This window comes from Bos grunniens, chromosome 5 (genome assembly GCF_055505025.1).
Source record: "Bos grunniens cultivar Pamir isolate PY7600 chromosome 5, Bosgru_T2T1.0, whole genome shotgun sequence".
Lineage (NCBI taxonomy): Eukaryota > Metazoa > Chordata > Mammalia > Artiodactyla > Bovidae > Bos > Bos grunniens.
The window spans coordinates 41640237-41663978 of record NC_141169.1 but is presented as its reverse complement, the minus strand read 5'-3'; the positions used below and the strand labels follow the sequence as shown (position 1 = coordinate 41663978).

The following is a 23742-nucleotide window of genomic DNA, read 5'->3' as shown; positions in this document are numbered from 1 at the left end:
TGGGAATGTGAAATGGAGTAGACACTGTGGAGGATAGTCTTACAGTTCCTCCAAAGGTAAACATAGTTACCATATGACCTAGCAAGTCTACTCCTAGGTATACACTTGAGAGAATTGAAAATATATCTCCATCATGAAACCTGTACACAGATATTCATAGCAGCATTATTTTTAATAGCCAAAAAGTAGCAATCACTCAAATATCCATCAACAAAGGAATGGCTACCTAATATGTGATCTATCCCATTGTTATTGTTGTTTAGTCACAAAGTCCTGTCCAACCTTTTGAGACCCATGGACTGCAGCCCGCCAGACTCCTCTGTCCATGGGATTTTCCAGGTGAAGTGAATGGTTTATCAATTATATTTCAATAAATCTATTTTAAAAGACTGAATCTTGATTGATACTTTCAAAAACCTATTTCCCCTTTCCTCATGGGACCCAATGATATTCTTCCCAGTATAGAATGTATGATAACACTAAAGTGTTAGAAAAATATCAGTCTTCTACTGCCAAATATTCTACTGGCTAGAAAAATATCAGTCTTCTACTGGTCAATCTTCTGCTGGCAATTCTAGACAAGTTCATCTTCCAGCAGTTCAGCAGAAAACAATTTACATCTAAACAATAAGAGAATAGAAGCACCGACCCATCAGGCAAAATAAGGTGATTTAGCTTTTCAACAAAAACATCTGAGAAGCTTCTCAGTCAGTCTCAACTTCTGTATATCTTAATGCTATTGTTATCGTAACAATGATCAGTAATCACATTTTAGCTAATAAACTCTCAGAAGCTGAATGAGGGAAAAGGTGGGTAGATATCAAGTGAAAAGAACAGGCTTTAATTTATGACATCTAATAACCATGTTGAATGGTTTGCTTGGAAACAAACCGAGATCATTCTGTCATTTTCAAGACCACACCCAAGTACAGCACTTCAGACACTTTTGTTGACTATGAGGGCTACTCCATTTCTTCTAAGGGATACCTGCCTACAGTAGTAGATATAATGGTCATCTGAATTAAACTTGCTCATTCCCATCCATTTTAGTTCACTGACTCATAAGATGTTGGTATCCACTTCTACCATCTCCTGCTTGACACGTTCAATTTACCTTGATCCACAGACTTAACATTCCAGGTTCCTATGGAATATTGTTCTTTACAGCATCAGACTTTACCTTCACCACCAGAAACATCCACAGCTGAGCATCGTTTCCATGTTGGCCCAAACACTTCATTTTTTATGGAGCTGTTACTATTAATAATGATCCTTCTCCAATTACACATTGGACACCTTCCAACCTGGAGGGCTCATCTTCTAGTATCTTATCTTTTTGGCTTTTCATACTGTCGATGGAGTTCTTCAGGCAAAAACACTGAAATCAGTTGCCATTTCCTTCTTCAGCGGACCATGTTTTGTCAGAACTCTTCCCTATGATCCATCTGTCTTAGGTGGCCTTGCATGGCATGGATCACAATTTTACTGAGTTACACAAGCCTCTTGGCCTTTAAAAGACTGCAATCTCGAAAACGACAGAATAATTAAGGGTCATTTCCAAGGCAAACCATGCAACATTACAGTAATTCAAGTCTATACCCCAAGCACTGATGCTGATGAAGCTGAAGCTGACAAGTTGTATGATGACCTAAAACACCTTCTAGAACTAAGAAAAAGACGTCCTTTCCATCATAGGGGATTGGAATGCAAAAGTATGAAGTCAAGAGATACCCAAAATAACACGCAATTTTTGCCATGGACTACAAAATGAAGCAGTGAAAAGGACAAGCGAGCTTTGTCAAGAGAACACGTTGGTCACAATAAACAGTCTTTTTCAACAAACCAAGAGATGACTCTATACATGGACATCACCATGTATGTCCATGTGTAGAGTCAACACCAAATGGGACTCTACACGTGGACTTTGATTTTGGATGGTCAATACCAAAATCAGATTGATTATGTTCTTTGCAAGCCCAAGATGGAAAAGCTCTATGCAATCTGCAAAAACAAGACCTGGAGCTGACTGTGCTTCAAATCATCAGCTCCTTACTGCAAAATTCAGGCTCAAGTTAAAGAAAGTAGGGAAAACCACTAGGCCATTCAGGCATGACCTAAATCAAATTTCTTATGATTATACAGTAGAGGTGACAAATAGATTCAAGGGATTAGATCTGGGAGATAAATTTTGCAGAACTAGGAGCAGAGGTTCAAAACACTGCACAAGGAGGCAGTGAACAGAACCATCCCAAATAAAGACAAAGAAATGCAAGAAGGCAAAGAGGATGTCTAAGGAGGTTATACATATAAGTTGAAGAAAGAATATAAGCAAAAGGTAAGGGAGAAAGGAAAGATACACCCAACTGAAGCTAGAGGTCTAGAGAATAGCAAAGAGACATAAGAAGGCCTTTTTAATTGAACAATGCAAAAAAAAAAACAGGAAAACAAAAAAATTGGTAAGACTAGAGATTTTTTCAAGAAAACTGAAGCTATCAAGGAAACGTTTCATGCAGGATGGGCATGAAAAAGGACAGAAATGGTAACGACCTAACAGAAGCAGAAGAGATTAAGAAGAGGAAGCAAGAATTCACAGAAGAACTATACAAAAAAAGGTCTTAATGAGCTGGATAACCACAATGGTGTGGTCACTCATCTAGAGTCAGACATCTTGGAGTATAAATTCAACAGGTCTTAGGAAGCATTATTAAAAACAAAGCTAATGGAGGTGATAGAATTTCAGTTGAGCTATTTCAAATCCTAAAAGATGATGCTCTTAAAAGGCTGCACTCAACAGGCCAACAAATTTGGGAAAACTCAGCAATGGCCACAGGACTGAAAAAGGTCAATTTTCATTCCAATCCCAAAGAAGGGCAATGCCAAAGAATGTTCAAACTACTGAAAAACCGTGCTCATTTCACATGCTAGCAAGGTTATGCTCAAAATCCTTTAAGCTAGACTTCAACAGTATGTGACAGGAGAACTTCCAGATGTACAAGCTGGGTTTCAAGAAGCAGAGGAACCAGACATGAAATTGGCAACATTAGTTGGATGATGGAGAATGCAAGGGAGTTCCAGAAAAACATCTACTTCTGCTTCATTGAGTAAACTAAAACCTTTCACTGTATGCATCACAACAAACTGGAAAATTCTTAAAGAGACAGAAGTACCAGACCACCTGACCTGTCTCCCGAGAAACCTGGATGAAGATCAAGAAGTAACAGAACCAGACATGGAACAAGAGACTGGTCTGAAATTGGAAAAGGAGTATGACAAGGCTGTATAGTCACCCTGCTTATTTAAGTTTTATGCAGAGCACATCATGTGCAATGCACTGGATTTCACTGGATTTGGCTGGATGAAATATGAGCTAGAATCAAGATTGCTGGGAGAAATATCAACAGCCTCAGGTATATAGATGATACCACTCTAATAGGAGACAGTGAAGAGGAACTCAAGAGCCTCTTGATGAAGGTGAAAAAGGAGAGTGAAAATGCTGGCTTGAAATCAACATTAAAAAAATTTCACATCATGGCATCCAGTACCATCACTTCGTGACAAACAGAAAGAGAAAAAAGTGTAAGCAGTGGCAGATTTTCTTTTCTTGGGCTCCAAAACCACAGAGGACATTGACTGCAAGCTAGAAATTAAGTCACTTGCTCCTTGGAAGGCAAGTTATGACAAACCTAGACAGGTATTAAAATGCAGATAAATCACTTTACCAAGAAAAGTCCAGGTAGTCATAGCTATGGTTTTTCCAGTAGTCATACATGGATGTGCGAGTTGGACCATAAAGAAGGCTGAGTGCTGAAGAATTGATGCTTTCAGACTGTGGTGCTGGAGAAGATTCTTGAGAGTCCCTTGGACTGCAAGGAAACCAAACCAGTCAATCCGAAAGGAAATCAGTCCTGAATATTCACCAGAAGGACTAATGCTGAAGCTGAAGCTCCAATACTTTGGCCACCTGATGCAAAAGTCCATTGATTAGAAAAGACCCAGATACTGGGAAAGATTGAAGGCAGGAGGAGAAGGGGATGACAGAGTATGAGATGATTGGATGGCATCACCAATTCTATGGACATAAGTTTGAGCAAGCTCCGGGAATTGGTGAAGGACAGGGAAGCCTGGAGTGCTGTAGTTCATGGGGTCGCAAAGAGCTGGACATGACTGAGCAACTGAAATGAATTGAACTGATGCTGGTAACAACTTATCATCTCCCTCTTTCTGTTCTTCTACAGGGAAGAAAAGAAAGAGGAATTTCTTGCTTCTTCAATTTTCAGTAATCTTTCACTTTGTCAGAGATTCATTCCTTCAGAGGTAGAAAGTGGTTTCTCAGCATTGGCAGACAGAGTTAATGCTTTAAAGAAATGTGTCCTCTCTTTAATTGTTTCTGACAAGCATAGGCCCTTACTGACTTCTGTGAGTTTCTTCACATAACTTTTAATAAAACTTTATCAGTCTAAGTCTTTAATGACTCCAATTTATTGTGCCACTTATATACGTAAGTTTAATTCCCTATATCCACATAGCAGTAAACTCTTTTTCTTCAGCTGTTAAGAATTAATTTCAATACTTTAAGCATGATGAAAATATGTACCAGATTCTGTTTTGTGGAATATTCTATCTCCAGCACCTATACAGAGTATAGGGAAATTTTATTAAAAATTAAACCCCTGGAAGAGTTACATGAATCTGTTTTTTTGAATACCATGAAGTATATCAAAATCTCAAGCCCATAATATCTTAAGTTTTAACATGAGATTGTTTGTTTTACAAAAAAAGACTGAATTCTCTTTCAGATCAGAATGTAGCTTACTAAATCCAAAAAGGACATTAGTTATATCTGCAGTTCATAAATAGCTTGTCAATCACTGATAAAATTCAAAAACTCCATGCATATTTATTGTTACATTCATTTTAAACAAATATTGCAAAATACCATACACAGTGTGAGAAATGTCACCTAAATGCTAAAAAATCCTGTAAATATCAATTCTTAATGATAGGTTTCTTGTCTATTATTAAAATAAATATCAGCTTCTGGTCCACTTAATTTTGCTGAATATCATCATGTACGAATTAGCTGTAATGATTCAAAATACCTAGTTATATTTTTTCTTTTCCATCATTTCTCAATTTTTCTTCTATCCCCTAAAGTCATAATTTATTTGAAAATTAAATGTAAGAACGATTACAGACCTCCATCCATCTTTCTGAAGATAACTGAAGGCTCCATCAACAACACTTGCAAAGAACTGCCCTCCTGTGATGAAAAGGGTATTAATGGTGACTAATCGACCTCTTAAATTGGGGGGTGAGACCTCAGCAATGTACACTGGCACCGTCATAGAAGCAATGCCTGTAAAGAAAGAATAAAAAGTAAACATCAGACATCATTCAAGAATGAAAAGTAAACATCAGACATCATTCAAGATTTCTGCTGTCGTAGATGTTAAGATAGACTAAGACATACACACACACATGTATGGGGGCTTAGTTTTCTATTTTAAACAAAGGTTTACCACATATTTAAAGATTTTGTTTATAACTAGTAACTACTGAATATAAGTAAAGACATGTTAAATACCAATCTATAAAAATCATTTTCATATTATCACTTGAAAGTCCACAAATGAAAGTAATCCTAGAGATCTCAGATAACTTTAGAAAGCATGTTTAAGTATCCTTTAAAACTTTATGAAGACTAAAAATAGGAAAATGCTCTCTAGGTAGAATATAATCATTGAAATATTGTTAGTCCATATGGAAATGTAATCAGGCAATGGCGAGAATAAAAAATTATCCCCAAGATTTTATTTTAAGAAATAATTTGGGATTGGTTTAAAGTTGTATGCCATAGAACTTTAGTTTTTAAAAAACATGGCCCTGCTGGCCATATCTAGTTTGCTTCCCAGGGGCACTTCCAATTTCCATATATGCCTGGTTATTTAACCAAAATCTAACATCTAATCAATACTCACCAAAAGCATAGTGAAAACAATTAAGCAGGATTATCTAACATAATTTAATCTCTTTATACTGTAGACAATATAAATCAATAACCAGATGACACCATAATATCAATGGGTTGCATAATAGATCCATGTAGAATTGTTTTTAATGAATTGATCTTTGTAATGCCAAAAACTAGCCTGCTGCAATTGAAAGTAGCAGCACTAAGAAGCCTGTTGCTCTGCTTTTTGGGGACAAAGAAGACTATCGGGCTACAGTCCATGGAGTGGTAAAGAGCTGGACATGACTAAGTGACCAAGCACACACGCACATGCTTGCTGTACCAGGGCTGAAAAGCTGCTGTTTACCACATTCTGACAACAGGAGAAATTTCTCTCTAGTTTCAGTAGTTGCAACAGTCATGCTTCTCAATAAGTGATTTATGTTTCCTTATGGGCATTACAAATCACATAGCCATCTTTTATTTCCCCTATCATGTAGGAAGTCAGTGAGGCTCACTTCACCAAGTGTTTTGGACTTCATGGTTATTTATTTTGTAAGTTAAATCCCTTCCCAACACCACAATCATCTCCAGTCTTATCCATTTTAAATATTTTTTGCTATATATTTATTTGCTTTGTTCAAAGGTAGAATAAATAAACATATTAACAAGACTTAAATAGTACATATATCTACTTCTGGAATATATTCACTGTATTGTTGAAAACTACTGGTAAATATTTATTGAATTTGCACACAAGTCAGAACATTAAGTCTCAGAACTATATACTCTGTAGTTTTAACCAATGTTATTTGCTTCTGGAGTATTTGTTAATATATAGCTACAGTAAAAAAAAAATCATACGATTTTATGAGTTCCACAAAAGAATAAGTATATATTAGCAGACAAAGTAAGAATAGCTATTATAATTAAATCATCACCTAAACTGCTGAAAGTTTCCATCTGACTGCTAATCAATTTAATCGCACAGACTACTCTAAATTGGCTTTCATCTGACTTAGAGGAAACATTCGAGAGAGAAGAGCATAAGCCTAAAAAATGTGAAACCACATGAGGTTTTCTCAGGGATAAACAGAGTGTGAAACACAATATGTACAGAGATGAGAGGCAGACAAAGCCCAAATCATGGAAGAAGTATCCTTTAATCAACAAGTGTACAATGAATACTCGATCTGAGCTGCGTACTGTGGTAAGCACAGTGGAAGAAGTGCTACAGGAGAGAGACATGCCTTCTGACTTCATGCTAAGGCTTACTGGGCAAATGTGTTAGAACAAGTAAATAGATTTCAAGTGCAATGGGTCTCATCACAGGAAAAATATGGGGAACAAGTGTGTGTATGTGTGCTCAGTCATGTCCAAACCTTTGCAACCATGGACTATAGCAAGCTGGGCTCCTCTGTCCATGGAATTTTCCAGGCAAGAATACTGGAATAGGTTGCCATTTTCTATTCCAGAAGCTCTTCCAGATCCAGAGATCAAACCTGAGTGGAACAAGAATCTATAGCAAAGGGATTGGGCCCTGCCTGAGGAGTCAGAGAAATCTTGGATGAGGAGGTTGGTGGGTGGGGTAGAGGGTGAGAAGGGTGAAAGATACTTTAGACATCAAGACCCAGCTTAGACAAAGGCCTTGAGGCAGAGATGCATCCTGTTAAGAAGCGGACTACTTTTAGAGACATAAGCAGAAACCAGCCAGAGTACACAGGATCTTAGAGGCCTTAGAGGTTGTTTAGTCGTGAAGTCTTTCGCAACCCCATGGACTGTAGTCCACCAGGCTCCTCTGTCAATGGGAGTTCCCAGGCAAGAATACTGGAGAGGTCTGCCATCTCTTCCTCCAGGGGATCTTCCCAACCCAGAAATCAAACCGGAGTCTCCTGCATTACAGGTGGCTTCTTTACCACTGAGCCATCTAGGAAGCAGAGACCATATTAAAGGCTTGGTACTCAAAAGCCTTTGAACAGTGTAAAGGAGGAAAAGGCATAACTAGATGCATGTTTTAAAATGATCTTTCTGGTTGGAAAGACGGATGGAAGACGGATTCCAGGGAAACAAGGAGTTCAGTGGCAGAAGTAGAGACTGGGTAAAATGGAGAGATTCTAGAAGGATATATTCAGTATCTAGGATGAAGGGAATGTGAATGGAACTGTGAAAGATGAGGAGAGGAAGAATTTGAGAATGATGTTCAGATGTTCAAAATAAGCAACTAAGAGCATGATGGACACTTAATATGAAGATAAGGGTATTAGAGGAGAAGCAAATTTGTATGGATGATAAGGTCAAGTTTTAGACAGGACGAATCAGAGGTGTTCTGTGAAACAAACAAGTAAAGAACAAGTAAAACATTCTATAAGTGTGCTGGAAATACAGGTTATTTACATGTAAATGTTCCCAGCCTCATCTTTTTGCCTACTCCTTTCCTTTCTCTCTCATCTTCAAGGGAGAATTTGGTCTTTGCCAGCCTAGTTCTTGGGCTGTTATCATGGCAGGCAAAAAGGGATAGAGAAGAAAACGTGGGCCAAACATGGTTTCTGAGAGGATCAAATGAGGAAAAGTCTGCAGGGAGCTGTGAGTCTCAGGGTCAGTTTGGAAAACTGGGAGCACATAACACGGGGACTAATTCAGGTTTGACTGGGGATGGGGTGGCGGTGGATAAAAGATTTTTTGAAATATTGTTGAATTATACCCTCCAAGCTATTATGTTCTTGGAGACTTGAGTAAAAAATAGTATTACTATTTAATTACTTTTAGTTGCTGGACAGTATTTCTTTAAATGCAATGTCAAACTGAGACTGGGCCCAGTAGAGTTTGGGAGCTATACAAATACTTGGAACTCAAAAGATGGTTCTGTGTGAAAGGTACATATAACTGAAACCATGGGAATGTATGAGATTTCCTAAAAGTGGAACACGAGAAGAATGCCTAGAACTGAGTCCTGAAAAATTCCAATATTTAAGAAAGAAGAAATAAAGAAAGTGATCAGCAAGCAATTACCTTACCCTTGAATACTATGTGCTTTTGAACTGTGGTGTTGGAGAAGACTCTTGAGAGTCCCTTGGACTGCAAGGAGATCCAACCAGTCCATTCTGAAGGAGATCAGCCCTGGGACTGCTTTGAAAGGAATGATGCTAAAGCTGAAACTCCAGTACTTTGGCCACCTCATGCAAAGAGTTGACTCATTGGAAAAGACTCTGATGCTGGGAGGGATTGGGGGCAGGAGGAGAAGGGGATGACAGAGGATGAGATGGCTGGATGGCATCACTGACTCGATGGACGTGAGTCTGAGTGAACTCTGGGAGTTGGTGATGGACAGAGAGGCCTGGCATGCTGCGATTCATGGGGTCGCAGAGTCAGACAGGACTGAGCAACTGAACTGAACTGAACTGAATACTATGTTACTTTCTACAATCTTTTTATGTTATCATTTTGCATTCCATGTAAGGTCATCCTTTAAAAAGTAGGTGGGACAGGTATCATTCACTACTCCCTCAGGAAAGATAAAGAACCCCAGCCTCAGAGATAATAAGAGGTTTTCAGAAAGTTGCATAGCCAAGTTAATGCTAAAGTGGATCCAACAGATTCAGGTCCCCTAGTCTTTATAATGTGTCACTGGAAGACTGACTGCTGTGTCTCTGTTTCAAATACGGCCCTTTGGAAATTTGTCAGGAACATTTTATTTTTGGCCCTACTACTTTAGCATTACTTTGCCAACAAAGGTCTGTCTCGTCAAGGCAATGGTTTTTCCAGTGGTCATGTATGGATGTGAGAGTTGGACTATAAAGAAAGCTGAGTGCCAAAGAATTGATGCTTTTGAACTGTGGTGTTGGACAAAACTCTTGAGAGTCCCTTCAACTGCAAGGAGATCCAACCAGTCCATCCTAAAAGAAATCAGTCCTGAATATTCATTGGAAGGACTGATGTTGAAGCTGAAACTCCAATACTTTGGCCACCTGATGCGAAGAGCTAACTCATTTGAAAAGACCCTGATGCTGGCAAAGATTGAAGGCAGGAGGAGAAGGGGACAACACAGGATGAGATGGTTGGATGGCATCACCAACTCAATGGACGTGACTTTGGGTAAACTCTGGGAGTTGGTGATGGACAGGGAGGCCTGGCGTGCTGAGGTCCATGGAGTCACAGAGTCGGACGCGAATCAGCAACTGAACTGAACTGACCTTAGCAGGCACACATGAACTTCAAGGGACAGGAGGGCCTGATCTCTTCTCTGCTTCTATTACCTGCTATGTGACCTACTGCCAGCAGGTGTCGTGTTAAGTAACAAAAATAAGAACTGAATGTGATTAACTGTATAATTTCAAGCTAGACAAGTTTAAAGTCTCCTTTTATAAAATGCTTTATGAAAATGGAGAACTATAAAACAACGCCAATGATCAGGAAGAGTAGTAGACTTCAGGTTCACTATACTCACAACTCTCCAATATGCGTATGTTAAGCATGGGCCCTGTTAATTCACTTTGCTGTTAATAACACAATACACATGGAGGCGTGCTCAGTCATGTCCAACTCTGTGATCCCAAGAACTGTAGCCCATTAGGTTCCTCTGTCCACAGAATTTCCCAGGCAAGAATACCGGAGTGGGTTGCCATTTTCTTCTCCAGGGGATCTTCCCAACTGAGGGAGCAAACCCACGTCTCTTGTGTCTCCTGCATTGGCAGGCAGATTCTTTACCACTGTGCCACACCCAGGGAGAAGGCAATGGCACCCCACTCCAGTACTTTTGCCTGGAAAATCCCATGGACGGAGGAGCCTGGTGGGCTGCAGTCCATGGGGTCACTAAGAGTCGGACACGACTGAGCGACTTCACTTTCACTTTTCACTTTCATGCATTGGAGAAGGAAATGGCAACCCACTCCAGTGTTCTTGCCTGGAGAATCCCAGGGACGGGGGAGCCTGGTGGGCTGCCGTCTATGGGGTCGCACAGAGTTGGACATGACTGAAGCGACTTAGCAGCAGCAGCAGCAGCACACCCAGGGAAGCCATATTTGTGGATTTTTAAACATTACGCCTACTCTGGAAAAACCTCTAACATTAAGGCTATGTCACCTCAAAATCTCCTTTCCACTTTGAGGAAACAATAAAGTTCACTATTCTTATGAAGGACAGTCTAAGTGCTTCATGCGTGCGTTAGTCGCTGAGTTGTGTCCAACTCTTTGCGACCCCATAGACTGTAGCCCGCCAGGCTTCTCTGTCCATGGGATTCTCCAGGCAAGAATACTGGAGTGGACTGCCGTTCCCTTCTCCAAAGTGCTTCATAAACGGATGTAATTAATGATATTTAAAGTTTAGGAGTATTCTAGAAAGAGCTTTTGATTTCTTCCCTATTTCAAAATAAATATCTCATAAAGAAAAAACTATTTATTATACACGTTAAACAGACTTCCCAGGTGCTGCTAGTGGTAAAGAACCAGCCTGCCAATGCAGAAGACATAATAAACCCTGGTTTGATCCCTGAGTCAGGAGGATCCCCTGGAGGAGGAAATGGCAACCCACTCCAGTATTTTTGCCTGGAGAATCTCATGGACAGAGGAGCCTGGTGGGTTATGGTCCTTAGATTTGCAAAGAGTCAGAGACAACTGAAGTGACTGAGCACAGAAACTCATGAATTAAAATTAACATACAGAGTATAGTAGTACAAAGTGTTATTAATAGCTTACCAGAGTAAATACAACCACAAAAACCTGTGTTGGTATTATCTTCGAATATTTTTTCAAAGTTTTATCCCTTACAAAATAAAAAGGTCTACATCAAAGAAAACTCATTATCATGTTTAGCTTGAGGAGTCTCACCAGAAAACTGCACCTCAGCCACTGCAATACAACCCAATTCACACATTCTAATACTGCCAAGCTGATTCACCATAAATGGCACAAAATGCTCTTGAGCTCAAAAGTTGGCTTTCAAACACTGCTGGAAGTCCTTTTAAAGCCTTGAGTCAGAAGTATAAATAATTTCATAACCAAATAGCATCAGAAAATCCTGTTGTGATGGGTAAATACCCATGAATCACAACAGCCTCTCAGCACAATAAGCCAAGCAGCAACTAATTAGCTTCTTAGAAGCACATGAAGCTAGCTTTTAATAATAATGCTTCTTGAACAAGAATGATTATGGCATCCTAATTTCATTTTGTAAATTATTGCTCTATGATCTCTAAAGAAATTTTAATAGCAAGAATTTGTCCAAACAAACGGTATCTCTCATTGTAACTGTCTCAGTTTTGCTGTCCTGCCCAGAACTGGTATGTCTGTATTCTTCTAAATATCAAGTATCTACATGTACCAGGTTATTAACACCTTAGAATTTAGTTTTTGTTTCTTTCCTGAATAATAAGACATGTGATACCTTGATTTTGGACTTCTGACCTCCAGAGCAGTGAGATAATAAATTCCTATTAAGTAAAAAAAAAAAAAAAACCTGCTGAGCAGCTTCAAAAAGCAATAAGCCCCAAAGTGATGAAAATATATACAACACATTGTGCTTAAAATGGAAGAGTCAGGTAATGAGAAAGATTCTATCTATAAGGATAACTAGCAGAGTTTACGTTCTACAGCATTAAAAAGCTCCTAAGAAAGCATTACAAACATATCACCATTATTTCAACTCAGTTAAGTCTCTCACAGCCTAAATGGCCTCTTCCTTAACACTACTTGAGAATATTCTATTGATCTGCTCATGTCCTTTTAAACTGGTAACAGTTCAGTAGAGCCTGTATCACATTTTTACTTCTCAAAGCAGGACTACAAGCCCTTTAATGAAATGTTCATATCTCATGTTGTCATTGTCCATGTGTTAAGCACAGACCTGGGCTTATGGTCGTTCCTTAGTACTATGGGATGAATACACAAAACCATATCCTTTTAACCTTGTGTTAATAGATGCTATTCATTAGGGAAATTTTGAAAACTACATATAAGAAGTAAGGTAATTAAAAATCCTCTCTAATCATACCACCCATAGATAACCACTATTAAAATTTGGCTATAACTTGCAGTATTTTTTCCATAAGTCTTTAAAAGCAGCTTTACCTCATTATATTGCAAATATTATTATTGTTCATGAAGGGGTCTCACACTTCTTACATAAGTTAGGCAGGTACCATAAATATAGAAGCTGACTGAGCATAAGACATAATGTATAAAGCTGCTTACTCAACTAAGGTACAAAAAATTCTTTACATCAAAGAAAACAGTCAAACAAAATACACTGCTATGTAGCCATAGACAATAATCTTGATACTAGTTTAGCACCCTTATAGCAAAAAATCATTTTAAGTAACAGTATAACATTTCAGCATTCAGATATGGAGAAAAAAGAAGTGTTGCTGGAACACACAGATATAGTAAGGTAGGAAAAGAACAGAGAATGAAAAAAATTCTTTATGGGGAGAGACAGCAAATATAGAAATTATTAGATGTGTAAGATATTTTTGGAGTATTTTGGATACTTGGAGAAGGAAATGCCAACCCACTCCAGTATTCTTGCCTGGAGAATCCCAGGGATGGGGTAGCCCGGTGGGCTACCATCTATGGGGTCGCACAGAGTCGGACACGACTGAAGCGACTTAGCAGTAGCAGCAGCCCAATACTTTTACAATAGAGTTTCAAGTTTATAAGAGAAAGACAGCTGTGTCAAATGCTACAAAAGCAGAAGCAGTATGCTTTTACATCTGACAAATGGAATGCACAAAGGTTAATAAGAAATCAATACATTTTCCTCAAGGCAGTGAATTTAGCAGACAGAAGCAAAAGTAGTGCTTTGCCTTAGCTCTATGTGACATCTAGAGGTAAATTTTTTAAGGACAACAATATGGACCTAAACATGAGCTAAAAGTCTGTGAATCACCTGAATATAGATTTTAATTTAACAGGTATAGATAAAATACTTAAGAAATACATACAGAAAAAGATAAGCTCAGGGGTAGAAGTTGCTATAGAAATAGTCATGCAATCAATAAAAAGGTTTGAAGAATAAAATAGAAAGAACTATTAAAGAAAATATTAAAATAGCATAATAACAAATGAACAGCCTCCAAAAACTGTTTAGGTTGTTCATCAATATACGGTTGGACCTTACCTAAAAATCAGGAACAGAAAGCCAGGAGGAGGGAATTGGTTTAAATTAAAATACAATAGAACAGAATTAAACAGGGAAATGGGTAGGGTACAGAAGGATCACAAGAATACCAAAAATTTAATAGCAAGATATATAAGTAATTACAGAAGCAAATACCATATTGGAGACAGTATATAACAAAGATGAATATGTATGAAATTTTTAATAGTGTGAAACATCAATTTGAGATGATCTACAAGAATGAAAAGTTCAGTTCAAGATGGTGACCTAAGAAGATTCTGAACTCACTTTTTCCCAAAGACACACCAAATCTACAGCTATATATGGAATAATTTCCTCTGGAAAAAGACTAAAAACTGAGAGAGCAACCCCTTCATATCAGGCAAATGAGAGGCAAACAACATCAGGCACCTCAACATTTAAGAAGGGTATCTGAGAGATGAGCCCCCAAAACATCTAGCTTTGAAGACCTATAGGACTCATATCCATGTAGACCAATGGGGCTGGAATGAACTGAGGAATGGCTCTTAAAGGGCCAGTGCACAGACTCATCTGCCCCAGGGCCCAGTGGAGAAACAGCACTTTGAAAAGTGACCAGACTTTATATGAAACAGACTCGCTTTCTACTTTTATGTAAAATATTGGTCTTCGGGGCAGGAGCCTTCTGGGATATTCTGTGGGTAGGCAGGCTGGTGGGTGCCATTGTCCTGCTCTCTCTCTGCCTTGCTAAACCTGCACCATCTCCCAACCACAACTCTTTTATTTTCCCTTTCCCACTAGTGTCATCTTTATGCTCCAACTAATGGGTGCCATTTTGCACACTCTCATCTGCCTTGCAAAAGCCAGTGGGTACCATCTCTTTTTCTTCACCTATTTTTCTTTTTTTTGTTAGTTGTTTTTATTTTCTTTTTACCCTTTCTCAGCATCTTTGTACAACCCCTCTGCCATGCTTCAGAGCTCCAATATCTTCCAGAGATACTTCTACACATACCTTCTAGGTATCTTCTACACATACCTTCTAGGTATCTTCTACACATACCCGGAGTCTGGCTTTTACCCATGATTTGATTTTTGCAGCTACCACCCAAGGGATGCATTTGATTTCCTGAAGTCCCTGACTCTGGAGGCCAGTAGGCTTGGTCCTTGAGTGCCCTTGTTATGAGAACAATTGGAAAGACAGCTCTTGGCAGACTACCACTCCCAGATCCCTGCAGAGAAAGCAGGCTAAAATAAATCCTAGTCTTTCTTAGAAATTAGCCTATCTGCCTGTCCAGGAGCTTTGGCCTGAGGGGCTGGATTCTGGTTTGGTGCACTTGGAAGGCCTATAGAGGGGCTATCAGTGAATAAAGGCAGGTGGATGCAATCTTTTCAATCTCCCTCTCTCTCACTCTAGCTAACTGGTACCTTACAGAAAGGAGCTCATGCCCTTGCCCAATACCTTGATATTTGTGGCTTCAGCCATGGAACAAACACATTTATTGACACCTGGCTCTGATGGCCAGTGTGGTTTTGATCACAGGTCCCATAGGACTGTGATCAGCAGAGAAAGAATCCTTAGACAGCTACCACCCCCAGGGCACAGGAAGAGCAATAGACTCAGGAGTTCAATCTGTCTGTGAAAAAGGCCTATTACTGTGCCATCATAGCAGCAACACGAGAGGCAGGATAATAAAAACACACATCTAAGGTCCGATGATAAACCTATCCTGAGACCTTGGAGGAAGGTTATTAACTTCACATTCTCCCTCTACAGCACTCTAGAGCACCAGAATCTGCCCTGTTTTTATGACTGGTGCCCTAGTTTCTATGACTGTTGCCTGAGATATCCCTTGAGCACCTGGCTCTAGTGGCCAGGAAGCTTATATTCTTAGGTCCAACAGGACTGAAACAATCAAAAAAGACAGTGCTTAGCATGTTACCACTTCCAGAGCACAACAGAGATAGCAGATTGAAATACACTCCAAGTCTTTCTGTGAAAGAAGACTCCTTCCTAGTTCTGGAGGTTCAGCCATAGGGGCAGGCTTCAGCCTTGGCACACAACTAGAGGCTATGGAGGTGTGCTCAGGATTACTAGAATGGGGAACAAAAGTTTTGCATCCCATCTCTGTCTCACTAAGCTCATCAGTATCTCCCAGAAAGGAGCTAGTACACTTGTCGGAAGCCCTGATTTTTGTGACTGCTACCTGGGTGACACTGTCAGACTCCTATCTCAGAGAGTCCTCAGTCACCCATGTGACTATATATTTGCATTCTTTAAAATCCATTGCCTGAGCATTTGCCTCCCAACCAACCTGAATCCAGATGCTGATTAATATCTTCCCCTTTGGAACAAGAACTGGTCTTCACATCCCTCAATTACCAGGCACTACTTAAAATAAAACATGCTGCCTGGACAATCACAATGGTTTGAAAACCAATCAAGAGCTAGGGCAGAGTTGATTAGTAAGGTTCATCTCCTACACAAGGACAGTGTGCAAGACTGAGAGACGTGGTTGTTTCACTTAATACACAGAAAACAACAGTGATTGAATCAAAAAAAAGAAAAGAAACCCTCTTGCCCTGTTGGTGGGAAGGTAAAGTGATATAGCCACTAAGGAGAACAATATGGAGACTCCTTAAAAAACCAGGAATAAAACAACCATATGCCCCAACAATCCCACTACTGGGCATGCACCCTGAGGAAATCATAATTGAAAAAGACACATGTACCCCAATATTCACTGCAGCACTATTTACAATAGCTACTATATGGAAGCAACCTAGATGTCCTTCAACACATAAATAGATAAAGAAGTTGTGGTACATATATACAATGGAATATTACTCAGCAATAAAAAAGGAATGCATTTGAGTCAGTTCTAATGAGGTGAATGAACTCAGAACCTATTACATAGAGTGAGTGTTTCCCAGGTGGTGCTATTCGTAAAAAACCTGCCTGCCAATGCAAAAGATATAAGAAATGCCACTTTGATCCCTGGTTCAGGAAGATACCCTGGAGGAGGGCATGGCAACCCACAGAAGTATTCTTGCCTGGAGAATCTCATGGACAGAGGAGCCTGGTGGGCTATGGTTCATGGGGTTGCAAAGAGTCAGACATGACTGAAGTGACTTAGTATGCATGCATATACAGAGTGAAGTCAGAAAGAGAAAAATAAATGTCATATATTAATGCATATATATGGAATCTAGAAACATGATACTGGTAACACATAGAGAACAGGCGATGCGGGGGTGGTAGGAGAAGGTGGGATGAATTGAGGAAATAGCATGAAAACATACATTACCATGTGAAGAATAGAGAGCCAGTGGGAATTTGCTGTATGATACAGGGGGCTCAAACCAGGTGCTTTGTGACAACCTAGAGGGATGGGTGGCATGGGAAGTGGAAGGGAGGTTCAAGAGGGAAGGAACAAACATATGGTGCATTTATGTTGATGAATGGCAGGAACCAACAGCTTCAGCATCAGTCCTTCCAATGAGTATTCAGGGTTGATTTCCCTAAAGATTGACTGGTTTGATCTCTGTCCTGTTCAAGGGACTCTCAGGAGTCTTCTCCAGCACCACAGTTCAAAGGCATCAATTCTTAGGTGCTCTTTATGGTTCAGTTCTCACAACCACATGTGACCACTGGGAACACCACAGCCTTGACTACACTGACCTTTGTTGACAGAGTAATGTCTCTGCTTTTCAACACACTGTCTAGGTTTGTCATAGCTTTCCTGCGAAGGAGCAAACATCTTCTGATTTCATGGCTGTAGTCACCATCTGCAGTGATTTTAGAGCCCAAGAAGGAAATCTGTCACTACTTCTACTTTTCCCCTCTCTGTTTTCCATGAAGTAATGGGGCCAGATGCCATGATCTTCATTTTTTTTAATGTTTAGTTTTAAGCCAGCTCTTTCACTCTCCTCATTCACACTCTTCCAGAGACTCTTTAGTTCCTCTTTGCTTTCTCCCATGAGAGTGGTATCATCCACATATCTGAGGTTGTTGATGCTTCTCCCACCTATCTTGATTCCAGTTTGTAATTCATCCAACCCAGCATTTCTCATGATGCATGCAGCACATAGATTAAATGAACAGGGTGACAACAGACAGCCCTGTCATATTCCTTTCTCAATCTTGAGCCAATCAGTGGTTCCGAACAGGGCTCTAAATATTGCTTCCTGACCTGCATACAGGTTTCTCAGGAGACAGGTAAGACAGTCTGGTATTCCCACCTCTTTAAGAGCTTTCCACAGTTTATTATGATCTGCAAAGTCAAAGGCTTTTAGTCAATGGTGTAGTCAATGAAACAGAGGTAGATTTTTTTCTGAAATTCCCTAGCTTTCTCTATGATCCAGCAAATGTTGGTAATTTGATCTCTAGTTCCTCTTCCTTTTCTAAACCCATCTTGGACATCTGCAAGTTCTTCGTTCGCATAATGCTGAAGCCTAGTATGCAAGATTTTAAGCATAACCTTACGTGCAATTGTCCGATGGTTAGCATATTCTTTAGTACTACCCTTTCTGGGAACTGGGATGAGGACTGACCTTTTCTAGACCTATGGCCACTGCTGGGTCTTCCAGATTTGCTGACATATTGAATGCAACATATTGATTGCATCATCCTTTAGGGTTTTGAATAGTTCTTCTGGAATTCCATCACGTCCACTAGCTTTATTAATATCAGTGTGTCCTAAGGCCCACTTAACTTCGCTCTCCAGAAAGTCTGGCTCTGGGTGGTTGACCACACTATCAGAGTAATCTGGTTCATCTGGATCTTTTCTGTACAGTTCTTCCATGTATTCTTTCCATCTCTTTTTGATCTCCTCAGTGTCTAAATACATCTCTACTGTTTGTCCTTTATTGTGCCCATCTTTGGGCAAAATGTTCCCTTGGTATCTCCAATTTTCCTGAAGATATCTCTTAGTCTTTCCCCTTCTGTTGTTTTCTTCTAGTATTATACACTGTTCACTGAAGAAGGCCTTCTTGTCTCTCTGTGATGTTCTTTAGAAATCTGTGTTTAGTTGGATATGCCTTTCCCTTTCTCCCTTGCTTTCTGTTTCTCTTCTTTCTTTACTATTTGTAAGGCCTCCTCAGATAACCACTTAATGAAATAGAGAAAAGTAACTGACCTGATAAATAGTTAAAAACTCTGGGAGATAGTGAAGGGAAGCCTTGTGCACTGCAGTCCATGAGGTCACAAAGAGTTGGACAGGACTGAGTGACTGAACAACAGCAACAAAATAATTTAAAACGCAATAATCACAAAATTGCTCACCTAACTTGGGAGAACAATGGATAAACACAGTGAGAACTTCAACAAAGATAGAGAACATAAAAAAGTAACAAACATAAGAGTGGTTCAACAGCACAGGTTAAAAGAATGGATCAGTGAGTCGGAAAATAAAGCAATGGGACTCACCCAGACAGAGCAAGAAATGAGAAGAAAATTTTAAATGAAATTGAAGGACGTAAAAGACAACATCAAGTGAACTAACATTCACATTATAGAAGTCCCAAACAGAGAAAAAGAAGCAGAAAACTTATTTGAGCAAATAATGCTTGAAAACTTTCTTAACTTCAGTGGGAAAAAAAAAAAAAAAAAAGCCAGATTCAGAAAGCTCAGGGACTACCAAATAAGATAAATCCAAACAAGCACAAAACAGTGCATATTACTAATATAACTTAAATGTTGAAAGTTAAAGACAGAGAAAATCTTAGAAGCAGCAAGAGAAAGACAACTTGTTGAATGTAAAGGAATCTAAGATCACAAATAACACAAGCATGATTCCTCTCTCCAATTTCATTCAAAATATTATTGGGATTTCTAGTCACAGCAATTAGGCAGGCATAATAAATAAATAAACAATAAAAACAGAAAGCATTTAAATTGCAAACAGACAAGGAAAACAGGCACTATTTGTAAATGACAGTGCTACACGTAGAAAATCCTTAAAATCTCCAAAAAGAAAAACTGTGAACTAATAAATGAATTCAGTAAAACTAGAGGATACAAAATCAATATATAGAAAACTGCTGCATTTCTACACATAGTAATCAACTATTAGAGAATTTAGAAAACAATCTCATTTAAAATTGCATCAAAAAGAATATCTAAGAATAATTCTACACATAGTAATAAACTATTACAAAGAGAATCAGAAAACAATCTCATTTAAAATTAAATCAAAAAGAACATTTAAGAATAAGGGAGATGAAAAGCTCTACAGTGATAAAAAATAAAATACTGATGAAATAAATGAAGAAGACATAAATGGAAAGATACTCTATGCTCATGAATATCTTTTTAGTGAAGAATGAATATGTTTTTAGTGAAGTATAGTTGTGTTATAATATGTGTAAGTTTCAGGTGTACAACAGAGTGATTCAGATATATATGTATTTTTTCAATTACTTACAATTATACATTATTACAAAAAACTGAACATAGTTCCCTATGCTATGCACTAAATACGTGCTGCTCATCGATTTTACATAAATTAGTTTATCTCTGATAATTTGCTGTTAATTTGTCTGCCTACCTCCCTTTGTTCTTGTGTAACCATAAATTAAACATTACTAGGAAAAAAGCTAGTAGAGGTGACACAATTCCAGCTGAGCTATTTAAAATCCTAAAAGATGATGCTGTTAAAGTGATGCACTCAATAGGCCAGCAAATTAGGAAACCTCAGCAGCAGTGGCCACAGGACTGGAAAAGGTCAGTTTTTACTTCAATCCCAAAGAAGGGCAATGTCAAACAATGCTCAAACTACCACACAACTGCGCTTATTTCACATGCTAGCAAGGCAATGCTCAAAATCCTTCAATCTAGACTTCAACAGCACATGAACCGAGAACTTCCAGATGTACATGCTGGATTTAGAAAAGTTAGAGGAACCAGATATCAAATTGCCAATATCCCTTGAATCACAGAAAAAGCAAGGGTATTCCAGAAAAACATCTATTTTTGCTTCATTTTGGGCACAAAAGCCTTTGACTGTGTGTATCACAACATCACAAAAAACTGCGGAAAATTCTGAGAGACAGGAATACAAGCCCACCATACTTGCCCCCTGAGAACCTCTACACAGGGCAAGAAGCAACAGTTAGAAATAGATATGAAACAAGGGACCGTTTTAAAACTGGGAAAAGAGTATGTCAAGGCAATAAATTGTCAGCCTGCTTATTTAACATAGGCGCAGGTACATACTGTACTCTGGATGAAGTACCAGCTGGATCTAAGATTCAGTTCAGCTCAGTTCAGTACCTCAGTCAACTATTAGAGTTGGGGTCCCAACTCTTTGAGACCCCATGGATGGCAGCACACCAGGTTTCCCTGTCCATCAACAACTGTCAGAGCTTGTTCAAACTCATGTCGATCAAGTCCGTGATGCCATCCAACCATCTCATCCTCAGTCGTCCCCTTCTCCTCCTGCCATCAGTCTTTCCCAGCATCAGGGTCTTTTTAATGACTCAGGTCTTTGCATCAGCTGGCCAAAGTATTGGAGCTTCAGCTTCAGCATCAGTCTTTCCAATGAATATTCAGGACTGATTTCCTTTAGGATTGACAGCTTGGATCTCCTTGTAGTCCAAGGGACTCTCAAGAGTCTTCTCCAACACCACAGTTCAAAAGCATCAATTCTTCAGCACTCAGCCTTCTTTATGGTCTAACTTTCACATCCATACATGACTACTGGAAAAACCATAGTTTTGACCAGAAGGACCTTTGTTGGCAAAGTAATGTCTCTGGTTTTTAATATGTTGTCTAGGTTGGTCATAGTTTTTCTTCCAAGGAGCAAGTATCTTTTAATTTCATGACTAGAGTCACCATCTGCCATGAATTTGAAGCCCAAGAAAATAAAATCTGTCACTGTTTCCATTGTTTCTCCATCTATTTGCCATGAAATGATGGGATCAGTTGCCATGATCTTAGGTTTCTGAATGTTGAGCTTTAAGCCAGCCTTTTCACTCTCATTTTTCACTTTCATCAAGAGACTCTTTAGTTCTTCTTCACTTTCTGCCATAAGGATGGTGTCATCTTCATATCTGAGGCTATTGATATTAATTCCGGCAATCTTAATTCCAGCCTGTGCTTCATCCAGCCTGATGGATGATTTATTTGCATGATTTATTCTACATATAAGTTAAATAGGGTGACAATATACAGCCTTTACATATTCCTTTCCCAAAAAGGAACCAGTTCTCTGGCCACTACTGAGTTTTCCAAATTTGCTGTCATATTGAGTATAGCACTTTCAAAGCATCACCTTTTAGGATTTGAAATAGCTCAGCTGGAATTCCATCACCTCCACTAGCCTTGTTTGTAGTGGTGCTTCCTAAGGCCCATTTGACTGTGCACTCCAGGATGTCTGGCTCTAGGTGAGTGATCACAACACTGTGGTTATCTGGGTCATTAAGATCTTTTTTGTATAGTTCTTCTCTGTGTTCTTGCAACGTCTTCTTAATATCTTCTGCTTCTGTTAGTTCCATACCATTTCTGTCTTTAACTGTGCCCATCTTTGCATGAAATGTTCCCTTGGTATCTGTAATTTTCTTGAATAGATCTTTAGTCTTTCTCAGTCTATTATTTTCCTCTATTTCTTTGCACTGATCACCTAGGAAGGCTTTCTTATCTCTTCTTGCTATTCTTTGGAACTCTGCATTCACACGAATATACCTTTCTTTTTCTCTTTTGCCTTTTGCTTCTCTTCTTTTCTCAGCTATTTGTGAGGCTTCCTCAGGCAACCATGTTACCTTTTTATTTTTCTTGAGAATGGTTTTGATCATCGCCTCCTGTACAATGTTACAACCTCCATCCAAAGTTCTTTGGGCACTCTATCTGATCTAATCTCTTGAAACTATTTGTCATTTCCATTGTATAATCATAAGGGATTTGATTTAGGTCATACCTGAATGGTCTAGTTTCCCCTACTTCTATCTAAGTCTGAATTTTGCAATAAGGAGCTCATGATCTGAGCCACAGTCAGATCCAGGTCTTGTTCTTGCTAACTGTACAGAAATTCTCCAACTTCAGCTGCAAAGAATATAATAAATCTGATTTTGGTATTGACCATCTCATAATGTCCACGTGTAGAGTCGTCTCTTGTGTTGTTGGAAGAGGGTGTTTGCTATGACCAGTGCATTCTCTTGGCAAAACTCTGTTAGCCTTTGCCCTACTTCATTTTGTACTCCAAGCCAAACTTGCCTATTACTCCAGGTTTCTCTTGACTTCATACATTTGCATTCCAGTCCCTATGATGAAAAGGGCATTTTGTTGTTGTTGTTCTTCTTAGTTCTAGAAGGTCAAGTAGGTCTTTATAGATCCATTCAACTTCAGCTTCTTTGGCATTGGTGGTTGGGGCACAGACTTGGATTGCTGTGATATTGGATGGTTTGCCTTGGAAATGAACAGAGATTATTCTGTCACTTTTGAGACTGCACCCAAGTACTGTATTTCAGACTCTTTTGTTGACTATGAGAGCTACTCCATTTCTTCTAAGGGATTCTTTCTCACAATAGTAGATATAATGGTCATCTGAATTCACCCATTCCAGTCCATTTTAGTTCACTGATTTCTAAGATATCAGTATTCACTCTTGCCATCTCCTGCTTGACCACTTCAAATTTACCCTGAATCATGGACCTAACATTCCAGGTTCCTATGCAATAATGTTCTTTACAGAATTGGACATTACTTCCAT

General features: G+C 39.1%; 1 protein-coding gene across 4 annotated transcripts in view; it reads right to left on the bottom strand.

Annotated features, from left to right (window-relative positions):
* The window catches only part of SLC2A13 (solute carrier family 2 member 13), a 527099-nt gene that overhangs the window by 426180 nt on the left and 77177 nt on the right, over positions 1-23742 (bottom strand). For all 4 annotated transcript variants that reach the window (XM_086399920.1, XM_086399922.1, XM_086399921.1 and 1 more), the window contains exon 2: positions 5197-5356. In XM_086399920.1, the coding sequence (XP_086256046.1) occupies positions 5197-5356 (160 nt within the window). The remainder of the gene's footprint in view (positions 1-5196; positions 5357-23742) is intronic.